The 23941-nt window shown below is 36.1% G+C and overlaps 3 protein-coding genes across 7 annotated transcripts; 2 read left to right on the top strand and 1 right to left on the bottom strand.

The window, feature by feature from the left end:
• The first annotated feature begins 426 nt into the window (after positions 1-426).
• Positions 427-9571, top strand: nono (non-POU domain containing, octamer-binding). Of its 2 annotated transcripts, none has more exons than XM_079606861.1 (10): positions 427-615; positions 1367-1514; positions 1612-1805; positions 2665-2966; positions 3053-3148; positions 3621-3817; positions 4491-4675; positions 8561-8591; positions 8830-8909; positions 9004-9571. In XM_079606861.1, exons 2-10 carry the CDS (start codon positions 1367-1369, stop codon positions 9094-9096), a joined length of 1326 nt encoding a protein of 441 aa, XP_079462987.1. In that variant the 5' UTR covers positions 427-615; the 3' UTR covers positions 9097-9571. The 2 variants fall into 2 exon arrangements, with proteins under 2 accessions (XP_079462987.1, XP_079462988.1); XM_079606862.1 differs by having other exon boundaries at positions 486-615; positions 9007-9571.
• Positions 9572-17946: 8375 nt separating this feature from the next.
• casp22 (caspase 22, apoptosis-related cysteine peptidase) lies at positions 17947-20987 on the top strand. Of its 4 annotated transcripts, none has more exons than XM_079606873.1 (7): positions 17953-18085; positions 18444-18764; positions 18997-19013; positions 19142-19250; positions 19503-19992; positions 20081-20234; positions 20490-20627. In XM_079606873.1, the coding sequence occupies exons 1-7, from the start codon at positions 18079-18081 to the stop codon at positions 20505-20507; spliced, it is 1116 nt and encodes a 371-aa protein (XP_079462999.1). In that variant the 5' UTR covers positions 17953-18078; the 3' UTR covers positions 20508-20627. The 4 variants fall into 4 exon arrangements, with proteins under 4 accessions (XP_079463001.1, XP_079462999.1, XP_079463002.1 ...); XM_079606874.1 differs by having other exon boundaries at positions 17966-18085; positions 18447-18764; XM_079606875.1 differs by lacking the exon at positions 18997-19013 and having other exon boundaries at positions 17947-18085; positions 18444-18769; positions 20490-20987.
• On the bottom strand, positions 20968-23841 carry tnfsf10l4 (tumor necrosis factor (ligand) superfamily, member 10 like 4). Its single transcript, XM_079606880.1, has 5 exons — positions 23440-23841; positions 23216-23347; positions 23053-23098; positions 21826-21912; positions 20968-21402 (listed from the first exon to the last, which is right to left on the bottom strand). The coding sequence occupies exons 1-5, from the start codon at positions 23611-23613 to the stop codon at positions 20999-21001; spliced, it is 843 nt and encodes a 280-aa protein (XP_079463006.1). The 5' UTR covers positions 23614-23841; the 3' UTR covers positions 20968-20998.
• Positions 23842-23941: the final 100 nt, after the last annotated feature.

Raw genomic sequence — 23941 nt, 5'->3', positions numbered from 1 at the left:
ATATTAGTTGATGTAATAGATGGATATCATATTAGGTAGCTTTTCTTTTACCACAATATCTAAATTAAGTGAACATGATTTCACTACTTGTTATTTGATTCGGCTCACTTTCTGTCCTATTAGATAACATTTCAGAAATGTATATAATATTATGATAATCAAAAAAAAAAAATAGAAGGTTAACAAATATATGAAGCATTGTCAGTTAACGTCTTAGTGAATAAAAAATGTGTGCACTGGTTCATAAATATTTTTATGAAACCGACACTGGTTTTATTGATTGCGCTTTCTCAACACTGGGCGGCGCTAGCCACTTTCAATCAATGTTTTAATCTTTTATCAATCCACGCCGCTCACTAACTTGGTTTTTCCTCTCGTCATTTCCTACTGTTTAAAAACGACGACAACCAATGAAACATTTGTAACATGTAAACGTCATTTTCTTGACGTAAAATCGACCAATCGAAAGCAGCAAAGCCTGCGCCGGAAAACCCAGCGCCAGCCAATGAGCAGTTAGAGCAGTCAGCACGTTGAGGTGTACGGCGATCCGCCCTTCTCCTCTTTGTGATCAACGCTGCGTGTGTTACCGAAGCGGATTAAAAACACGTATTGAAGGTATTTAGACACTTATATTTCTCTGATATTATCTGCATATGATGCATGCTTTTATTCCCGAATGAATGTTAGTGCACATCAGCTGGAGATTAGCCCGTGCTATTCGTTGCGTTGAGTGTTTGGCCGGCTCAGGCTTCACTTTGAAAACCCATAAACGCTCATTAATAAAGAAACCAGATAAGTATTAATCATGTATACATGCATGCAGTAATTCACAGTCATTATTAAAAGTAATTCAATCTTAATTTATGAAATCTTAACAGCGAACAAAGAAGTCATTAGCGAAGAATCAAACAATTATTGAAAACAAAGACACCAAATTGCACCCGCAAATAGTGAAATCACACTCTTAATGAAAATGTCTATTAAAAAACAGTTATTAATTAAGATATTAACTATTAAATATACATGAATTAATAGTCAATTGAAATAACATGACCAATGATCAAGCCCTGTTTGTGTGATTTTTATTTTATTTTTTTAGATTATGTAATGTAATCAGATTAACTATTTGTTGTTTTTCATTGTCTCCTGTTTGTGTTCAGATTGTATGCCTAACGTAGATTAGTATGCCTAACATTTCACTGAATGATGCTAAAAGAATGAAAAGATACTGCAATATCAGTGAATCCTCTTTACATTAGCAGAACAACATCCATCATGGCTTTTAAACTTTTGAATGAGTATTGTTCTTATGTTTTGGAAATCATCTTCTTTAAAAGTTTGTATTGATGATCCCTGTTTTTAAAAGATGCAAGGAAACAGAGGACCACGTTCAGAGCAGCAGAATCATGGCCCACCCCGACAGCATCCCAACCCCCAACAAGAGCAGCAGAGGAAGCCCTCAGGAGCCGACAGCAATGGACAACACACTGATGCTGGAGAGCAGAGTAGCCCGAGTAAGCAACATTTTTACACAACACTGCCACAGCTTTATCATTCGCACAGATCTTTGGCTTTATATTGAAGTGCTGACTGAACTTTTCTCTCCTACAGATGATGCTTTCACTATAGACCTGCAGAACTTCAGGAAGCCAGGAGAGAAAACCTACACACAGAGGAGTCGGCTGTTTGTGGGGAACCTGCCCACTGGAACCACAGAGGATGATGTGGAAAAGCTCTTCTCCAAGTATGGCAAACCTTCTGAGATCTTCATCAACAAGGAACGAGGCTTTGGCTTCATCAGGCTGGTGAGTTTGACGAGCCATCACCCAGCCGTCTCACCTATCGTTAGAGGTTTTGCTAAATGTGTTATATTGATATGTAAATATATCCACGTAACAAAGTACTATTTAAAGTTATTGACACTTTAAAATAAAGTGTGGTTAAGTCCAGAAAGCTGCCTCTCAGCATGCAATCCAGAATTCAGTTCTCTTTCGTGGCTGATTGTTAAAATGTCTATCGTGTGGAGTATTTATGTAAACAGAACATAAACGGTTGGGTGAAATCCTGATATGTGTCAGTATGTTAGATCTATGCATCAGGTCTTAAAGTGACAGCAGCCTAATAAACCTGCTGCCGTTTGTCATTGTTAATCAAACAACAAAAGACAAAGAAAGTCGCTTGCTGCTCTTGACTGAATATTATTTCTAACTTCAGAAAACAAATTCTATTTAATTTATACATACTATGCAGTTTTATTCTTACTTTTTGATTATATAAATAAACCTACTGTACCTGAAAGTTTGATTGAATTGTACTATTGAATTTGTCCTGTTGTTTGTATTTTGCATCTTGGTTCTTATTTTTAATTTTTAAACCTACTCATTGTGAAATAAGATTTTGGTCGTATCACCCACCCCTAGAGACTGTTGTTTTTACTTTCAATAACCTTGACCTGACAAAATGTATTCATAACTAAAACTGCATTTTGCATGGTCAGTCAATTAACCATGTTTGATATTTTGTTTAGCTAATAAATTGACTTAAGATCATATTTCTATTATATAATAAGATCATACATTTTCCTTTTTTCAATGACGTATCAGTTCTCAGACAGCAAATAACCAATGCAACATTAACCCTGACTTTCTGCTTTCTGCTCATTAGGAAACGAAGACGCTTGCGGACATAGCAAAAGCAGAACTGGACGACACCGTCTTCCGTGGTCGTCAGGTCCGTGTGCGCTTTGCCACGCATGGCGCTGCACTGACGGTTAAGAACCTGCCTCAGTTTGTGTCCAATGAGCTTCTGGAGGAGGCCTTCTCCATGTTCGGTCCAATCGAACGGGCCATTGTCATTGTTGATGACCGTGGCAGGCCAACTGGGAAGGGCATTGTGGAGTTTGCCAACAAACCGTCCGCTAGAAAAGCTCTGGACCGTTGCGGAGATGGAGCCTTTCTTCTCACTGCGTGAGTCTGTTTCTACTGCTTATCATTAATACACTGCGTTAATGGTAGTTGGTTTACTTAAGTTTGACTTTCTTTCCCAAACTCAGATTCCCCCGGCCTGTTACCGTTGAGCCGATGGATCAGCTTGATGAGGATGAGGGACTTCCTGAGAGACTTATTAATAAAAACCCAATATTTCACAAGTGAGTTTGTTCGTTGTGTCATATGCATTGTATTTGTAAATGTTAATGCATCACCAGACTGTTCACTGCATCATTATCCATGTTTCCTATGAGCATGGAAGACTTGGAAATATTTAGCATAATGTATTTTTTCAGGCATGGAAAAAGTTATAGAAATTTACAAAGTAATGGAATATTTTATTTTTCTAGATGTTCTCAAAACTTGTGAGTACTACCTTTTAATTATTCACACAAAAAAAAAGTTTTAATCTGTATCATGTAAGTATGTAAATGTAAGGTAAGTGTTCAAAAGGGTGTGGGGATTTATGACTTTATAGTTTTACATTCTAATAAAAAAAAGTGTTAATCAGGGGAACAAAGCGAAAAGGTCTCTCCCTGTTATTTACTTGAGGTGATGACCAATGGACTGTGCATTATCCAGCTTATTACACAGTTTTAAAAATAAACGAACATGTATTTTTCTGTCCATTAGAGAGCGTGAGCAGCCGCCCCGGTTCGCCCAGCCAGGTTCGTTTGAGTACGAGTATGCGATGCGCTGGAAGGCCTTAATGGAAATGGAAAAGCAGCAGTTTGACCAGGTTGATCGAAACATCAAAGAGGCTCAAGAGAAGCTGGAGACCGAAATGGAAGCAGCACGTCATGAGCACCAAGTCATGCTGATGAGACAAGGTGAGCACACTCAGATTAACATCTTTTGGAGATAGCAAACCTAGTAAACTTTCGTCTTCAATCATCTTTCAGAACAGGTATGCCCAAACTTTTTTGACCTAAAATATTTACTTGAATTACCCTGTGATGTTTTAAGTTAACATATCAATCAAATTAACAACACATTTGCATGTTCATGGTTCTCTGGTGTTGGTTTAATGGTCACGTGACCTTTTTTTTTTTTTTCTTCATTTGATCTAGAAATTTTTATTATTTGTTTTTCGTCATCTTGCAAACCTCCTGCATTTCTCTCACGAATCCTCACATGTTTTTTCACCCCACTACATCACACTAACCCCCCACCCCTGTTTTTACGTTTGGCTTGAGGTCATGGTGCAAAGGACCCTAGGTTAAAATTACTCCGAACCATCCCTTTAAGCACTGATGATACCCATTCAGAAAAATGTCTTTGGCCATTGTGCCAGGTCTTGTCCTGCTTTTTGTGTGTCCCATCATGAGCGTTGTTAAAAATCACATCTCGAGACACCTTGCACTTCATCTCGCAGTTTGTGAAGCCTATTTAAATGGCTAGTATTTCAGGCAACCTACAGACAGACTGTTTTGAGAATGTAGATTTGCATATCCCTAGTCAGCAGTCACACTGCAGTTGGTTACGTCTCTCGCTCTGCTTCAGATCTCTTGCGCAGACAGGAAGAGTTGAGGAGAATGGAGGAGGCTCATAGCCAGGAGGTGCAGAAACGGAAACAGATGGAGCTGCGTCAGGAGGAGGAGCGACGGAGAAGAGAGGAGGAGCTCCGTGCCCACTCCGAGGAACTGATGAGGAGGCAGCAGGGGCAGGGAGGAAACTTCTCTGAGAAAGTGAGTCCGAATTTCCTGAGGTTTCCGCACAGTAGTGTCGTAACAATCAGTTTGATCAATTTCAGTAGTCGGTATCAATTTCTGTACCATAGCAAAAACTATTCTAACTATTTTAAATTAGTAGTTTATCTAACTATTTGAAAATAAAAATATTAAAATTAGTTAATTATTAGTGTTAAGTAAATAATGCATTTAAAAATTAGCATGTAGCCTTGAAATGTTTTAAAGGGTTAGTTCACTAAAAAAATGTTTTATTCTGTCATCATTTACTCACCTTCATGAAGACCAGATCTAGTTTTAGTTTAAAACCTATTTTAATCATTCTTTTTTAATCTCTTTCTTGTCATGAATATAGCCGGGGTAGCTGGCATGCCTATAAACAAACAAACTCACCCTCATGTCATTTCAAACTCGTAAGATTTTCGTTCATCTTTGGAACACAAATGAAGATTTTTTTTTTTTACAACACGTTTAACAAAAGAACATAACATACACTTAACAAACATAACATAACTTAGTCAAATCCCTCCCCCCTCACAATAACCCTGGCAGTTGGTAAAAAAGATAAAAAATAATGGTCTTTTCAATGAAATCTGAGAGATTTCTGTCCCTCCATTGGCAGTCTATGCAGCTACCACTTTCCAGAAAAGTAGTAAAATGTTAATGCAATCCATGTTACTTCAGTGATTTAACCTAAATTTTATGAAGCAACGTGAGCAGGGTATCTGCAAATTTTTTAAAGTCAAATTTAAGGCTTTTTAAGACTTTTTTAAGACCTGAAGAAATAAAAATTAATACCGTACATTAGGGGTTTGCAATATTAACAAAAATATATCTCGATATTTTCAAAGTTTTGTTGATAATAATCAGATGATATTTCACTGATTTTGTACTGGTACCATGGCTGGTTTAGGCCTGTTTTTGACAGCAGGACTCACAAAGATATTCATATTTAACATATTCTATCTATGCAGTGGTCAGTTCACAGTAGTGACTGAAATAAAAAAAATATTAAGGGGCAATATTTGCCACCTTAAATTGATTTCCAGGGGCATTTTCACCTAAATATGGAAATTATTTCTAAACGTATTTAGAGGTATGCATCACCTTTTATGTCAAATTCTAACATTCAAATTAAATTCTATTAGAATAAGACCGTACCACTGTCAAATTAAATAATTAAATTAAAAACCATCCTTGCAGTGCAGAGGTGACACAGAAGCGGCATCCGAACTGGCATTACTATATTTACACTTAATTTGCAATTGCATAAATAAAGCTATTCAATATTTAAATATGAAATATTTTATAATTTTAACATTTTAATTAAAGGGTAGCCTACTTTAAATATGCAACTAAACCCGCCAGTAGGTGGCAGTAAGTCACTGTCTTAATAAGCGAGTTGTTGGAGTCATATTCAACCGATTTGTTCAAACGGCCGATTCATTCATTGAATCAAATGATTCGTTCAAAACGCGGATTTCAGTTTTTTAAAAAGAATCGCTGTCTGTTGGACTACAGTTTCATTATAAAATTCTCGTCGGCGAAATAAAGGGGGAAACAAACAATATTGACAATATAAAAAGTAACACACAATGTTAACTTTATTGTTAATTTAACTGTTGTATAAAATAAATAGCACATTTGCAATTGAGCACAGGAAAACGGCACTCTTGCTCGTGATATTCTAATATAACAACATAATATAATAAGACAAAAACTAATTTGGGGACATACCTATAACTGCACTGACACATCACGCAGTGAAAGCAAGCATGAGAGACAAATACGATGTCAGCTCGAACTCGCGGTGCCTCGTACGTAACGTTATATCATCATAGTTCATAGACAATCCTAAGCACAAAGAATGAACTTACTATTGAACTGACATTTACTCGTTCTCTTATCCTCTCCTCTCGCGTGCAGGAGACAGACGCAGGCTAATACGCTGCCGTAAATGACGCGAATCGTCATGTGAACAAGCAAATCCACAAAGATAGAATAATAAAAAATAATACGTACGCTAATTAGATAGTTTTCATTTGGAAAGCATTTAGATACGTCGTCAAAGTGTAATCTAAAATTTAAGACCTTTCATAGGTAAAAATAAGACTTTTCATAAGTAAAAATAAGACTTTAAGACTTTTTAAGGCCTTAAATTTTAAATATCGAATTTAAGACTTTTTAATACTTTTTAAGGATCCGCGGGGACCCTGGTGAGCGTTTTGTTTGCACAAAAGAAAATATTCACCACTTCATTTACAAAATATTGACACGCATTGGAGATTAATATTTTGTACATAAAGTGGTAGTTTTTTTTGGGCACAATCAAAGCACTCGTGTCACTTCACAAAACTGAGGTTAAATCACTGCACGAAGATGAACGAAAGTCTTACGGGTTTGGAACAACATGAGGATAAGTAAATGATGACAATTTACATTTTTGGGTGAACTGTCCCTTTAAATAAAAAGATCAAATAAAAATCTTTATTGACATGTTTATTGTTTGGTTGTAATGACACATTTTGCGAGTGAAAAACGCTAAGCAAAACGTTGTTCACATGCTCAACAAACATATCTATGATTGGCTACAATTCTCAACGCTGTAAGAAGAAACCTGTGACGCTCTACACAGAGCTCTCACAAAATTGGATGGGAGCGTTTAAAGAAGCCACCTAACATGTTCTGGATTGACCCGGTATTCGGAACTACCAGTACTGTAGAAAGGCTGGATTTGTTACGTTTAACATTCAAGTATCGACTTCGTACCAAAGTACCGGTACTTTTGACAACCCTATGCCAGTTTGTCTGCATTTTAAGTTCATCAGGGTTCCCACGGGGTCTAAAATTCTGAACTTTAAATTTAAGGCCTTAACCTCTTAAAAACGGTCCGATTTTCATCCGAGGTCTAAAAAAGGTTTTACCCTCCTTCATTTCCAGAAACGCTGTTTATTACAAAGTAGAAAGTTATTTCCTATGGGGACAGCCAGTTTTCAAAGGCTCTCAGGACTTATTTTCACTTTAACCCCTGCGGCGCTCGCAAGCTAGCCTACCAGTAGCTCGTGGCCTGATTGGAGGTAGCTCGCCATGGGGCCGTTCACATATCGCGTCTTTTGCTCAAGTTCGTTATTTCAAATGTAGGCGTGCGGCAAGCGCGCTCATAATGGAAGCGATGCGGCTGTTTTTTCCAGGCGGAGCAAGATAAAAAAATCTCAACTTTTCAGGATTCCGTAAGCGCACCGCAGGTCATGTGACAAGAACCAACCAATCAGCTTCACCCTTTCCGTAACAACATTGAAAGCTCAGTCAACATGAAGGATCAAGGGTGCACGTGCACCCAAACACTACGGGTGTTTATCTCTTCTCCGTAAATAAATCTTGTAGCAGAGCTACAGCAAGCATTTATCGGTGGTGGAAATCCATTAGCTACTACAACTTTGTCGTTGTGGAGAGCGCAGTGCATGGTTGCACAGCAACTACAGACGCCACGGGAAAATTGGAATGAATTTAACTATTAATAATAAAAGATAAGCTAATGTGCATTGTAAATGTCAGTAATTTATCTTTTTTGACTCATTCTTTTATGAAAAAAAGGCTGAAATATGTAAGGTGAATTGTCAACTTTATTTGAACTTGTACATGTTAGTAGACAACATGTTGCAAGACACTTTAAAAAAAATCTGGTCATCGTTTTTAATGTTATTATTTTAACGTTTTTGTAAACAAAAAGTGCATATTGATGCTAATTTTATTTGCTGGTTGATGCGTCATGTAGGTCTTAAATTTCAATCTTTATGGTCTTAAAATGTCTTAAAAATGTCTTAAGTTTGACTTACTGAAACCTGCAAGAACCCTGATTCATGAACTGTATGTTTGCTGTTTCAGAGGGATCCAGACATGAGGATGCAAATGGGAGGTAAGAAATAGTCACTCTACACACATAAAAAAAAAAACATCTTTGAGTGTCATAGCAAGGGCTTAAAGATCCTGTTCTTTCACCCTACTTTAGACTTAGAGAATTTGTGTGGTAAATCCTTCCATGATTTGTCTTTTATTCATTTTTGTTACTATTGATAGATTCTCACTTTTTGTCAATATTTTTAATGAATTACCCATGTGAGCCTAACATTTCTCTTTCTCTCTTGGGCTGAAAGGTCAGGGAATGGCTATGAACAGGAGCCCGATGGGTGGAAATCCCACAGCAGCAGGAGCTGCCGGCATGGCTTCCAGTGAGGTACTACAGATCTCTCAACATACACACAGTGACAACTTTCAGGGCAGCATGCAAAGAGTGCAGTGTTGTAAGCTGCTTTCTCTCTCTCTTTCAGCAGGGGTCTGCCGGGAATCCAGGTGGTCTTCCTCTTCCTTTCCCTCGTTCTGGACCTATGGACTTTGGGCCCAACAAACGCCGCAGATTCTGAGAACACCAGCCAAATGTCTTTCCTTTTTTTTTTTTTTTTTTTTTACACACTGTAAAATATTTTTAAGTGCAGATTGTGGTTTTGTAGAGCCTGGGTATGCATTTCACTTTCACAAATGAGTTTGTGTAGGCTAATGTTTTAAACAGGTTAAAGTATAAGTTTTAAGTTGCTCTGTATGATCTCCCATCCCCAGCAGGAGCCTTAAGGGATGTTTCCAGAAACTGATTGAGCCCAGTTCTGGGATAAAAGACCTTTATGCTTATGATTTCTTGCTGAAGAGTCTTCATCTAGGATCAAGGGTTTATCTGTGCATGGAAACAACTCCAGGGTGGACATTCAGCTTTGTATAGCCCTATTTTCTTCTTTTTTATTATTAATTCCTTTTCTAAAGTAGAGATTAGCTTTTGTCCGTCTTGTCCTCTGCAACGCTTGCCTTTCTAGTCAACTTTAAATAAATTCACAACTACATGTTACATACATTCCAGTGTTACTGGCAGCATTCTTGGATTTGAATTTGTCTTTGTACATGAGAGATGTTACAAGGAAGAAATTGTAGTTTCAAAACGGATGTCACAAAAACACTCATTATGCATTTGCTACTACCAAGATTAAGAGGACAGGTTGCTGTGTGACCCTGAATACAGTTTACGACTTTCACTGAACTATTCATAGAACGGCTACCATTGGACTCGCTACTAAAAGTATTTGTCGGGTAGTGGCATGTCAATATTATGCATAGTATTACAAAAAATCACAAGAGCGCTTGATTAAAAATATATATATATATATATTTATTTTAGGTCATTTCTTTTAAAACACAACATTTCTAGTTGTTAAATATTAGAAGCTTTTGGATATTGTTCTTGATTTTAGAGGGTTTTGTTCCTCCCCAAAATGAAAATTGTAAATTTACTCTCCTGTTCCAAACCTGTATGATTAACTGACTTTTGTGGAACACTAAGGAGTGTTTTTAAAGATTTAACTGGTCTTTTTTTAATGACTGGAGCATTCTTATATGTATGCAAACGCACTACAAAAATAGTCCAGATACAGCTTTGTTCTCTATACAGTAGTGGTTGAAAGTGATGTCTGGAGGTGATTGGTTTGGGAATTTGTTTTTAATGACCCTACAAGTTTTATCAAACTATGAGGAAACTATTGTATATTTTTAAATATGAGGGAAGTTTATCATAAAAAGGAGGTGAACTACAGCAGCAGGTTTTAATTTTTTCAACTAAAAAAAAAAAAGGCTTTAAAAACAAAGCTCACATGAAAAAGCATACTTTGACTGCAGCCATACGTTTTTAAAGGTATAGTTCACCCCCCAAAAAATAATAATTTACACATTGACAGTTAAGCAAATTGTGAAAAGAAAAGCGAAAGAAACTGAAAATTCTCGGGACAGCAGCATGTGTCCAAATTTTAATCTTAACTGTTCTATTTCATCAGAAACAATCTGAAAACAGGGTTTTAAGTGTAAAATACCAAACTTTTAAGCATGTTTGCTTGACGTGCGAGAACCAATGAGGTTCATTCTGGTGTTATGCAGCACATTTGAGCTTCTGCAAGAACCAATGAGGTTCGTTCTCGTGTTTGACAGCAGTTTGATTTATTATCTCTTTATGAACTTTGTGAAGCATCAAAGTGGTAGTTGTAGCTCACTGATTCTTGAGAGTCGGGACAAAACACGTTTTAAAAAACTTTTTTTTTAAATACACACTATATCAATTATAGTTATACGTTTCTGCAGAGAAAGGTCTTAGCTATTTAACCATGTAAAGGAACAGGTTCTAAATAAAAACACATTTTAAACAAATTTACATGTTTCCCTTCAGAACTGGATTTGTGTCAACTCCGTCAGACACACTAAAAAGTAAACAATTTAAATTCTTCCAATCCAACAAGAATCTAAAGTTATGAAGTATATTGTAATAGTGTTTAGTTACTCTGATATGTAAACAAAATACAATATATAAACTTAAGTTGTGATTTCACACTATTCTGAAAACTCAGATTTCTAAATATTTGCATTTTCAAACTTTGATTTTAATTTCAATATTGTAAAAACAAATTCCTTAAATAAATAAAACCTAAGAGGATGTAGATCAGATGGTCCTTTATTACAAAAACAACACCAACTGAAGGAAGAATATTTTTTTCCCAAAAAAATTAACAAAAACATACATCCAAACGTCGAAGATCTGACGGTGTTGACGAAAAACTGACGGTGTTGACGAAAAACTGACGGTGTTGACACAAAATGTGTGCATTGCTGATTATTGAACAGATGTGCTCTTTAAACACTACTACTAAAACTACTCCTTGTTATTAGAGTATTGAACTTACTGTAAAGCAAACTATAATAAACATATTGCACATACACCGTTTCCAACTATTTTAAATTAAACCGTTTCCAACTATAAAAAACAAAAAAAAACAATAAGGGAAACCAGGGGCTACCCTCTGCCGTGATAATTTTTTTTGGCCATATCGCCCAGCCCTACACTGGCTTCTCATTTGTCTATCTGTCTCTATATATATAAATATATATATATTAAAGTGCTGGCAAAGTTACACGTTACACAATAATAAGCAGACCACTGCCTGCCCATTCTCTACAAGTCAGATGCGTATGGTTAAATAATGTAATGCATGCTATGTATGTGCATTTATGTGTAAATAAAACCCTGAAATAACAGTTTAACCCTTCACTATATTCACAAATAATATTATATTCGCACATTAAGAGGTTATTGGTGGATTTGTCAACTCCGTCATCGTACAGGTCAACTCCGTCAGACATAGAACCTGACGGAGTTGACGTCTGACGGAGTTGACGTTAGGGCATGTATTTTCCACCAAAACATGTATTGTACACTGCAGCTAGGTAGTTTTTCCTCAGTTGCTAGCTGTCCCAATAACCTCACTAAAATGCTTAAATTCAATCCACTCTGGTTTAAAAAAAGTATCTTAACAGAAAGATGGTATTGACATGGTGCAGCTGTGACCATAGGAATATTGACATTGTTTGTCTAAAATATAAAAAAATGTAAAACGTACTAGAGCATGTGTGGTGGTGCTGCATTCACCACAGGCAGGGAGATGAAAAGGGGTCCTCAGGAATATAGCTGACCATGCTATTTCCTGATTTAAAGAGCTTTATGAAAAAATCTGACGGAGTTGACAGAAACTGAGGACACAACTTTAATAGGCAGATTTCTATGGAAACTATTGTTTGATGTTCACTTCATGCATTGTTTTTTATATGTATACCCCTTATTTTGTATTTGATATATATGTTTTCACAATTGTAGAGCTTTTTTAAAGTTTTTTGGGATGGTTAATGTTGTGACCTCTTGCTGAGGACAAGTGCAATAACATGGACCTTCTACATGGACCTGTAGAAAACCTTCAAATTTTCCCCAAAAAGATAAAAAGTTTATTCTAAAAATCAGATAGGTATATACAAATCCTTTAGATTTAACTTTGTAACTATGCCAATCATGATGAATTTCTTAATTTTTGCTATAAATTAGACTTTTCTATGTGGGACATGTTTTGTCCCGACTCTCAAGAATCAGTGAGCTGCCAATGGAGGGACACAAATTGCTCAGATTTTATAAAAATATATATTTTTATAAATAATATATTTGTCCCGAAGATGGGTTTGCAACAACATGAGGGTGAGTAAATGAAGATATATTTTTTATTTTTGGGTGAACTAACTAACCCTTTAATATTTCGTTGGTACTCTTTTGAACGAGTTTATAATTTCTTTCTATGACCTGGGAAAAAAATATATCCGCATAATTTGGCATGTTTCATTATCACAAATAAAACAATTGACTCAAAGCACAACTACGCATACTAACTTTTACACATTTTTAATAATTTTGAATAAAGGCTGAAGATTTTAGTTGTGGCCACTATAGCCATGTGTTTTCTAAAGCAGTGATTCTCAATCCTTGAAGTGACATTAATAAACATTTAGTCACTCAGAGGTGTTGTAGCTGGTTAAGAAACGCACCCAGACTACTACCGGTTTTATCAACTTTATCACAAAGCTCGAAAAGGTCCTCTTAAATTCAGAGTTTCGATGCACAAGGACAATAAATCCCACAAGCTTTCGTCCACCTGCTCTGTCCTGAGACGGTCAAAAAAAAGTGTGTTCTCCATATCCCTCCTCCATTTCACCTGACTTCTAGAGTCTGGCTGCCTGTATACCTGTATACTAACTATAGGCCTACTACACACTCCACCCAGTGTCAAAAAATGTAATTACAACAAACATAACAGATCGGGGCGGGGCTGAACTTGTCGCCCTGCCCCATTCCTGGCTACTCGCCTACTCCGATTGGTTCAATCGTCTTTCACAGGCATACATGATAGAAAATGTGGTCTAGGAGTATGTCATTTAAAAATAGAAAATTTGTGCAGTTTCAGAAAGCATTCAAATGCACAATGTAACTAAGTCGCAAAAATTAAGATGGTCTTTAGGCTAACGCACTACTACGGCCTCACAACATTTTTAAAAATAAATTGGTTGTTGAATCAGTTGTTGTTGGACGAAAGTCTTTTTTTGAACGAAATGAGGGTGAGTAGCCTAATTAATGACAGAATTTGAATACAAAAATATTCAAATACCCCCTATAGGTTTACTTTCCACTCTGCTGTAATGCTGTACAATTTTGTTTTCAATTTATTTTAATTTACAGAAGTTATGTGTTAATGAATTAAAAGTTAAAGGGGTCATGACATGAGAAACCAAGTTTGCCTTGATCTTTTGGTATATAAGAGGTCTTGTACCATTAAAACGTCCTGCAAGTTTCATAGCTTAAGACGTCCTCCCCATTATAAACGAATCATTTATTTAATCAAGCTCTAAATATATGGAGTTTCCTTTGTGTCTTTATTATTCAATCAAACATACTGAGTTTGAGAGTAAAACGAATTATTTTGTAATTAAAAAAATTAAAAGATTGCAAAAAAGTCTTCTTAAGGCTCAAAAATAAATAAGTTGATAAAAGTATTTGCAGTGCATGTAAATCTTTGAAAACCTTTATTTTTCTTTGTTCATTTCGAACACTTTTCATCACAAATGCACACATTTTGCTCTCCTTTCTGTGGTCTTTTTTGCAGGTCTAAATCTTTTGCTTTCGCTGCCGAAAGATCCAGACGTCAGGGAAAAATAGATGCACTTTATATTTTGCGGACGTCCCAGTCACGGCAGTGTTGTTAATTTAAGCGTTTGTGATAATGACTGTTTTGAGAACAAATCCCAAAATGATGCTGGCTTTGCCAGAAAACTGTTGCTCAAATAAGTCCGTGCCGACTATTCTGGGCTCAACAACGACGACGCAACTTACTTTTTATCACTGGCTAATATAAACACATTTGTATAAGAGAATCTTGAAAATATGTCGCTTTTCTAGTAGGCCTACATGTGATAGAAAATTAAAAATGTTGCCTTTATCAATCTTCAAAGATGGCCTGTGCATGCATTTTTGTCCGTGGTACACCCTATCATTTAATTGAAATTAGTTAAATAATGTTAAACTGTTAGCATATTAAGCTATAGGATAATTATGCAACAAATCCGTTTTCAAGTGTCTCGGGTTACAATTTTGTTATGAATTCAAAATAGTTTCACGTTCCATGTGGACACGGGCTGATCCAGTCTTCGTTGTTGTGGTGATGGTTCATTTTCCTCTGATTCCTCATCTTGATTCTGGCTCAAACATATAAGGTTTTATCATTGCAAGAGCCATCGCTTCGCAGCATGCATCACCCGCTATTAAACAGTTGCGCCGAATCAGCAAATGTTCTGGCAGGGACGATAATAATTAATGCATAGGCACTGACATTAGCCAATCATAACAGTGGGCGTTAACACTGAACTCTTAAAGGGGAAACACCCCCAAAACAGACTGTTTGAATCAGAGGATGAGAAACAGGGTGGGAAAAGGTCATAAATCACTACATTTAAAAAAAAAATGTGTAAAAAAAAAACTATAGTAATACTATAATTTCACCTAAGGGAACATAATAAAAAAATTAAAAAAAACATGTCATGACCCCTTTAATATAATTATAATAAATAATAAAAAAAGATTCAAATTCCTGACGTTTTAAGAGCTAAATGTTCTACACAGATCTCACTCTTTTTAACTGGTATACATTTACATGACTTTTATAGTCATTTGTGATATAAGCCTATACTGGATAAGGATTTTTTTTACAAACATTTTACGTTAATAACTTACTACAATTATTTTCAATACCTTTAATAACAAATTGAACAAATATTTTATTGTAATTTCTCCCCAAGAGATTTTAGGGCTTGCTAATTAGAAAAAAAAAAATCTTTCAAAAAGGGTCATAGCGACCTCTCATTATAACAAACAGGCCTAGGCTATAGTAGGCCAATTCTAGATGAATTGGCCTTTGCAGCCCGATCTCATGAAAATGCGTATCTATACCACGAATGTTATTTTCTCGTGCCATTTATACGCCAAAAATAATTGTTGCGTGCATATGATACGCCCTTTTTATTGTGTGTAATACGCACGCACTCCACCCCTAATCCTACCCAAGGGTTTTCAGTGCAGCATATGCACGCAAAAACAAAAAAAACAAAAAACATTTTGGCGCATAAATGGCACGAGAAATAACATTCGTGGTATAGATAGGGTGAATTGCCCTAATGTGGGACACTGCCTAATGTGGGACACCTAAGCTCTAGTGTTTGTAGGTCCCACACAAATACATGAATGACAGTGAAACTATGGGTTAGAAAAAGCTGTGGTGTCATGTTATCAAAATCACATGACCTATCAAATGTCCAATCATATTTGAGGGTGGAGCAATCATCAAACAGGAGACACCTTGTGTGAAGACCATCCGAAGGTTAATGACATAGAGTTTTAACAAATTTGATATTAAGGAGTTAAATACATTTTAAACAAAGCAATCCTGCTACTTTTTAGCCTAATATGCTTATGAAATGTTTGTCCATCAAAAAATAGTGGAACTTTGTGTGCATAATCTATATATTTTATATTTTTATAAAATTTCCTAGTGTCCCACATTAGGAAATGTGGTTTCCAAATCCGGGACAGCATGATCAGCCTAATGTGGGACAGTACTTCAATGAGTCAAAAATGTGTGGTGGGGCATGATTTGTGGGACAAACATGGTAATTTACATGGTTTTAGTCTTGTAATGCAATATTTGAATACTGTTAATGCAGATTTGTACAGTCATGTTTATTTTTTTATTCTTTTTTCCTTTTTTTGTGTGTGTGTGTCTCTCGTCCTATCTCTCTCTCTCTCTCTCTCTCTCTGTGTGTGTGTGTGTGTGTGTGTGTGTGTGTGTGTGTGTGTGTGTGTGTGTGTGTGTGTGTGTGTGTGTGTGTGTGTGTGTGTGTGTGTGTGTGTGTGTGTAAAAGGTAGGTAGTTGACTTAAAAGGAAAAATAGCGCTGAATTTAATTTAAAAACGCAGTAGAAAACCAATAAAGCCATTCCACTTTATTTTATGCATCTGATTAATTCAATGAAATGTATTTCAGATCACAATGGCAAAGGTGAGAAAGACAGGGACAGATTGTCAGATGCAGAAAGAAAGGCAGAAGCAGGGAAAGGATAAGTTGTTAAGTAAACCGAACTAGATAATAAGATGTATTATCGGTCTGATGATGTTCAGTTATCCATGTTTCATCCATCCATAACCAAGAAAATTATTAACTAAGATTTAAGAGAGAATCTAAAATAAAATAAGATTTTACTATTCTACATATATCAATGTGATTTTTGGTCTTTTATCATAGATTTTTAAGTGTCCCATATTGGGGACACAACTGTCCCACATTACACTCTTAAAAATAAAGGTGCCAGGAAGAACCAAAAAGGAGGTTTCACAGCGATGCCATAGAAGAACCTTTATTGGTTCCTCAAAGAACTTTTCACTGAAAGGTTCCATGAAGAACCTATTTTTAAAATATATGCTGTAATCGTTTTGATGGTGATTGATGGTGAAGAACCCTTTAGCGCTACAAAGAACCTTTTTTGCAATGGAAAGGGTCCTTGGATGTTAAAGGTTCTTCATGGAACCATATACCCCAACAAAGAACCGTTTAAGAACCTTTATTTTTAAGAGTGTAGGAAAGCTGCAGATTGTCTCAGACGACTTGCAATAAGAGCACTAATATGTCTATAATTTCTCTTATGAATGGGTTATCTGAATTTTCTCTTTTGATTTGATTAGGAAACATACTGGGGTTTTTAAAAAAGTATTGGGTGTGGATTTAATGTTTTGGTTACACATCGCAATATGTCACAGAAGTCTGAAGTGCAGAAAATGTCCCACATTAGGGCAATTCACCCTACATAAGATCGTGTTCCGAATGGGATTTTCCATTCCACTGTGCTACTTGCGCTTCCATAAATTGTATTTTTTTTTTACAGTCTATGACTTAACACCATAGACTGTAAAAAAATAGGACGAGTCTCGAGCACAACTTGATGCTTATTGGCTACTTTCTGTTATAGCCTAGTGTCTGTTTGTTTTCGTCTGGAATGCGATATGCAACTGCAATCGCTCATGGACTGGGCAAGTGTCTACTGTCAATTTATTATGTATGAACTGACTGTTTGTTCTTTATTGTGCTTGGGGAAGGCCCTATATAAATTAAACCTATTATTATTATTATTATTTTTTTTACGTCTCTGGTAATGCACATTAATGCACATTAATGTGCATTAACCTGTGAAATAGCCAGGTTAACTATAGTAAAACACACACACACACACACACACACACACACACACACACACACACACACACACACACACACGTACGTTTTTTGCCTATATAGCAACAGCCACGTCATTTCCTCGCTACTTCACGAGTTCCTCGCTAAACTTCACGAGTTTCTCGCTACATAAAATAGTAGGCTATTAATACGACACATTTTATACGACAAAATGGCAGGTAAGATTAATATAAATAATGTATGTGTGTTTGAAAACTTAATTTGTTTGTTATAGGCGTATTTTTAAAGAAATCGCTGCACAAAAATGAAATGAAAAGTGAAAGTAAAAAGACAACGAATTGTTGTCAATTAAAGAAAACTCGAAGCCCGTTTCCAATTTATGTTCAGATTTAAGGTATTTAACAGACTACTATTCATAACAACTGAAAATAATTGTATGCAACAGATACAATATGACATTCAGAAATTTGAGAAAACATAGGCTATAATATACATTGTAGGCTATATGCGACAACAATTAGTCTATAATTTAATTTAATACAGAAACATTTTACTTAACAAAGTGCTTTCCTTTAGAAGAAGTCTTAGAAAACTGTCGGATTCAACTGAGGGATGGTTTGACCGAGGCTGTTATCAAAAGTTTGTTGGATGATCTTCGGGCAGAAAATGTGCTAGGCACTGAGGAGATTGAAGAAATATTGCAGAAGACCAAAACGCGAACTGATCAAGCTCGTGATCTGATTGACTCTGTGAAGAGAAAGGGGCGGAAAGCAAGTGAAATTCTGCTCAAATGCTTGGAGAAAAGAGACGAGCATTTATACAAGAGCTTAAACATAGACCGCCATTTAGCAATTCAAGAAACAGGAGCGACCTCTAGTCACATACCTATAACTACAGGTACGGTTTCATGAATTATTCAAAAAATGTATTTAGCCTTTACAAAAGTTGTCATGTTCTCTGTCCAATTTTACAATTTTAATGACGACTTTTTCATAATTAGTTTTTCTTAAAATATGTTTTATAGTCAAACTTTGTAGCAATGATTACCTTAAGTGAAGCATATGGAAATGAAAAATATTTAACTTTAAGATACTGACATATCTTACCCATACTCTCTCTCTCTCTCTAGATAAACCAAAAACGACGGTAATGAAGTGGAGCAAGCTATATGCAGCATTTTCCCTTGATTTAATTTTTTCCACAAATTATAACATTTTGAGACAGATTTTATTCTTGAATGTTGGATGTGCTCTGTAACACCTCTTTTGTTCTAGGATGATGTGTACAAAATGGACAGTAATCCACGTGGACTTTGCCTAATTATTAATAACAAGAACTTTGAAAACCCAAAACGAGAACGAAAAGGATCCCAAAAAGATGTTGGTAGGCAGTAAATAATTTTTCATGTTTGATGTTTATGAACCACAAAACACTTATTCACATATCCTTTTTAGAAGAGGCACTAGGAGATGCTTATTGGTTGTGTTTTTTTTTTGTCCTCTTCATTTTCTTTCTTTCATTTGTTTTTGTCATTGATCTGGTTCAATGTATGGTCATCTATTTTATTACCTTTACCATATACTTGTATGTCTTATACCATATACTTTTTTTGTCTTTCTTTTATGTATTTCTCAGATTCTCTGGGGAAATTGTTTAAAAAATTGGGCTTTCTGGTTGAAATCAAGGAAGATCAGACCGCATCTGAAATAAAACAGCTCATGATCGATTACAGTAAGGATGCCCGTCATGCAGACTGCTTTGTCTGTTGCGTGATGAGTCATGGAGATGAGACGGGTGTCGAGGGATATGATGAGCAAACATGTCCCCTGAATGACATCACCTCCCCATTTGATGGAGACAACTGCACCTCTCTTATTGGCAAACCTAAAGTCTTCTTTATACAAGCATGTAGAGGGCATGAGATGCAGAGTAAAGTGCTGGTTGCAGATGGTTCTAGTTCCAGTCGTATCCAGAAATCTGGTGAGATTTCATACAGCATTGCCAAAGATTCAGATTTTCTGATTGCCATGTCCACGGTGTATGGATATTTGTCGATTCGTGATTCATACAATGGATCATGGTTTATACAGTCCCTTTGCAAGCATTTAGAAGAGGGAAGTACACGGTAAGCTATCCACTACACTGGCCTTTTTTTCTATTTTAAGTCTGTTATCTGGGTTTATATGTTAAATTGTTTCTTCCTTCATTTTTAGAGACCAGGACATCTTGAGTATCCTCACTAAAGTAAATAATGAAGTAAGCCGTAAAGAGGGCATTATTAAAATCAACAACGATGAAATAGATGCAAAGATGACTCCGCAGCCCAGTTTCTCTCTGACAAAGCTTCTGGTTTTCAGAGCTCCCAAGGTCAGAACTTAATCCCGTTTTTTTTTTAATATCATAACAGACATCGGTTACAGTGTGCTGTGTAAATTCAAAATTGAATATTGTTCTGTTGATGCATATTCTTAAACTAGAATTCCATATGTTCAAAGTAGCCTTGTGGTTTCTGTGCATTGTTGTGGTGTGATATTTTTAAGTTCTATCTAAATTTGCATTGATCACCATTTAAAAATAAAAAATATTTATAAGATCGAGCTTTCTCTTCATTCCACATACCAGGCTGCTGCTTCTAAATAGAAGAGATCACCTTCATCTTTCAGCTGCAGAAGAAGAATACTAGCCATTGACATTCCAGAGAAATTCAATGACGTGGATAGAGAGAATTTCTACAGAAATCACCTTTGTTTTCCCATATTTGTTAAATGAGATTTTAAAAATGTTTTGTCATGTACCACATTTAACCATGTAAACAAAAATAAGTGAATGATTTTATTATTAAGTGTCAGGAATATGAGTAATATTATGCCTATAACTGAATTGATTACATCTAATTCTCACGCTTGAACTTTTCAACAGGACTGATTATAATTATTATGTAAGACTATAATATTACATGGTCTTTTATTTACAATAAACAATCTATTAAAACTTTTTTTAAACACCTTTATTTAACATTGATGTGGACAAAATAAACTGTTATGCATCTCTATAATATACATACATTTTTCATGGGAATCAGGGAATGGATAACATTAGCAATAAAGTAAATCAAAATGCTGCTGTTTCGCTTAGTTAATCATGAATGCCCCAAAGTAAGTGGCTTCTTGAGGGAAGCGCACATCGCTTATGTTCAGCACATACAAGGAGAGCCTGTCGCCTTTTTCTAAGCGGAACAGCGCCCCCTGGTGGTTGGAATAAAGCTGTACACCAGACTTTACACTCACACAAGGAGTCACTACGGCTTTTGCGAGCATCACTGGTCGTGGATAAGATGCTGTCTTCTTGTATAAGAATTGCGTAAAGTGCATACTCTGTCCTAATTGTGTTTCGAAATTAACCTGAGAGAAAACGAAGTAAATTCCGTCGTGTGGCACCACTATTTCTCCCTCGGGGCTCAAGCTCATTAACCCTTCCTGACTGAATTGGCCATTCATGTTGTCCCACTGGATACGATCCAGTGCAGGTCTTTCGTCTGCTGAAAGTAGAGAGAAGAATTTTGTGATAATTAGCCTATTAAACTTAAGCGCATTAGCCTATATTTGTTGTAGCCTAAAAAGTGATCAGTTGACTAAACTTAAAAAAGTGAGGAAACCCGCTGCTTTACTTATTATTAAGTAAATAAACTTCATGATTATAGAAAAAAAATAAGTCATGTAAACTTGACAATTCCACATAACTTAATTTTTTTTAAATTATGCATGAAATTAATTTACTTCATTTTAGTTGACTTAACTTTTTTTTTGATAGTAACTTTGAACTATATAAAAAAAAAACGCTTCAGTGCGTCTGCGCACTGGCTGAAGGTTAACAGGTTAAGTCAGCTGATCACTTTTTACAGTGTTATACAATCTTGTAAAGTGTAAACAATGGATTGTTACTCTGGGGAAGATCCTACCATTTTTATGAAGCCTTTGGTATTGTTTAAGCTCTTGTTTTGCCCCGACATGCACCGCTGGTTTGAAAATCTCAGTGATGTTGTGTTCTGTAAAGTCCAAGAACATACTCTCAATTAAATTAGTCACTTTGTCTGATTTCGAGGCAATTGAATCAGATCTCCTAGAAGTAGATGCCTCAATTCTTCTGGTTCCCAACCAGAATGTATAATGCAACCATATATGGTCCCACTAACCCAAATAATAAGAACCAAATTGCTTACCGCAGCTATGCAGATGACACCCAGATCTACTTAGCCCTATCGCCTAATACATTGATGAAATTAACAGTTAATTAACTTTTCAGTTAAAACAAAGACAGACTGAAGTCATTGCATGTGGAAACAAAGATGAAATTCTCAAGGTGAATTCATACCTTGACTCTAGGGGTCAAAAAACAAAGAAATCAAGTCAGGAATCTTGGTGTGATTTTGGACTTGGACCTTAGCTTCAGTAGTCATGTCAAAGCGATAACTAAATCAGATATCATCTCAAGAGGTAGATACTTAGGTTTTCAGTCAAGAAACTTGTTCATGCTTTCATCACCATGGGTGGACTATTGTAATGGACTCCTTAACGGCCTTCCCAAAAAGACCATAAGACAGTTGCAGCTCATACAGAACGCTGCTGCCAGGATTCTGAGCAGAACCAGAAAAACTGATCATATCACACCAGTCCTCAAGTCTTTACGCTTTACACAATTTTCCAAATGGACTTTTAAGTATTACTTGTTTATAAATCACTCAATGGCCTCAATACATTGTAGATATGCTCATTGCTCATCGAATATAAACCCAACAGATAACTCACATCATTAGGATCAAGTCAGTTAAATAACAAGGGTTCACGCAAAGCAAGGCGAGTCTACTTATGCCAGTTCTAGGAACCAGCTTCGATCAGAAGTGCTCCAACAGTAGCCATAGACTCAAAACACATCTGTGCATTTACTGAAAAACATTTTAAATCAATGTCTTTTTTTATTGTCTTTATATTTCCTACGCACTTGATTATTTCTTTGGCTATAGGGCTGGTTGGGAGAAAGGAGAGTGATTTGAGGATGCACACTCAGACGTGAGTGAAAAAAGACACCAGTACCAAGGTCGCAGGCTGGTGTGTAACAACAGCTGTTGTATGAGCATGCAATAATAGCAAACAACAATCATTTAAATAAGTCAATACATTTGTTTTACCTCTTAATGTTCCCAGTACATCATTTTGTATGTCTAGCAACAGCCTCTGTTCAAAAAGAAATTTAGACTCTTAGTATATAACATAGCCTAATGTAATAATCTTACATGTATATATTACTCCGTTTAAAAAAATGTATTCATGTTTTGAAGCTGTTTTAAATACCTGTCGTGCAGTTTGTGTCAGTTCTTGATTTAACAAGTCACAACTTGCGATTCCTGCTTGATCTGCTGGTTGGGTGACATCTGTGGAGAGACAGTGGATTGGATACCCTCCATCTCTGCCTGTTTCACGAGTCTTTAAAGTCAAACAAACAAAACTTACTAAACAAATATATATATTACAACATGTTTATAGGTAATAATTTAACGAAAAACGATTTAACTCACTCTGTGAATATCCTCGCAGAAGTCATAAAGAAGAAAAGCTGTGATAAACGTCTCGGTGCTTAATATTAAAGTCAAAATCAAGAAAAATATGTACTGCCCTTTTGCATTTTTCTTTTCAGATGTGTTTTCGTCCAGCTGGCAATAATTGGGACTGGTTGGTAGGTTTGATGTCATGTTCCGACAGCGTTTTACAGAATATTCGCATGACAGAAAGAGCAAGTAGCATTTCCTGTCGTTTCCTGAGGGAGTCAAAGGTCTTGGAGCTGTTCAGCGCTCTTCCGCATGAAAAGTGTGTTTTCCCTACTAGGCCTACTACTATATAAAAAAAATGTTTTCCCTGCTGGAAAGTCCCGCAGTCACAGCGCCGCCCCGCTTGATCAGCCTGATTGAACGAGGATCTGAAAACTGAGGTGAGTTTGCGATGATGTAGCCCTATAGGCTTGTTCGTGTTATTTTTCTTAATTTTTTAAGATTGCTACTAAATCTTTCCCCGCTATACAAA

This window comes from Phoxinus phoxinus (genome assembly GCF_949152265.1).
Source record: "Phoxinus phoxinus genome assembly, chromosome: 3".
Classification (NCBI taxonomy): domain Eukaryota; kingdom Metazoa; phylum Chordata; class Actinopteri; order Cypriniformes; family Leuciscidae; genus Phoxinus; species Phoxinus phoxinus.
Note: the sequence above shows the minus strand (reverse complement) of the source record. Positions and strands in the feature narration are given on the sequence as shown.

Coding starts and splice junctions, on each gene's coding strand:
- nono (XM_079606861.1), top strand. CDS start 1,367: ATGCAAGGAAACAGAGGACCACGTTCAGAGCAGCAGAATCATGGCCCA. Junction 2,967..3,052: donor GGAGCCTTTCTTCTCACTGC/GTGAGTCTGTTT, acceptor TCCCAAACTCAG/ATTCCCCCGGCCTGTTACCG. Junction 3,149..3,620: donor AAAAACCCAATATTTCACAA/GTGAGTTTGTTC, acceptor TCTGTCCATTAG/AGAGCGTGAGCAGCCGCCCC.
- casp22 (XM_079606873.1), top strand. Junction 19,251..19,502: donor AGGATCCCAAAAAGATGTTG/GTAGGCAGTAAA, acceptor TGTATTTCTCAG/ATTCTCTGGGGAAATTGTTT. Junction 19,993..20,080: donor TTAGAAGAGGGAAGTACACG/GTAAGCTATCCA, acceptor CTTCATTTTTAG/AGACCAGGACATCTTGAGTA.
- tnfsf10l4 (XM_079606880.1), bottom strand. CDS start 23,613: ATGACATCAAACCTACCAACCAGTCCCAATTATTGCCAGCTGGACGAA. Junction 23,099..23,215: donor TGACACAAACTGCACGACAG/GTATTTAAAACA, acceptor CTTTTTGAACAG/AGGCTGTTGCTAGACATACA. Junction 21,403..21,825: donor CCAAAGGCTTCATAAAAATG/GTAGGATCTTCC, acceptor TACTTTCAGCAG/ACGAAAGACCTGCACTGGAT.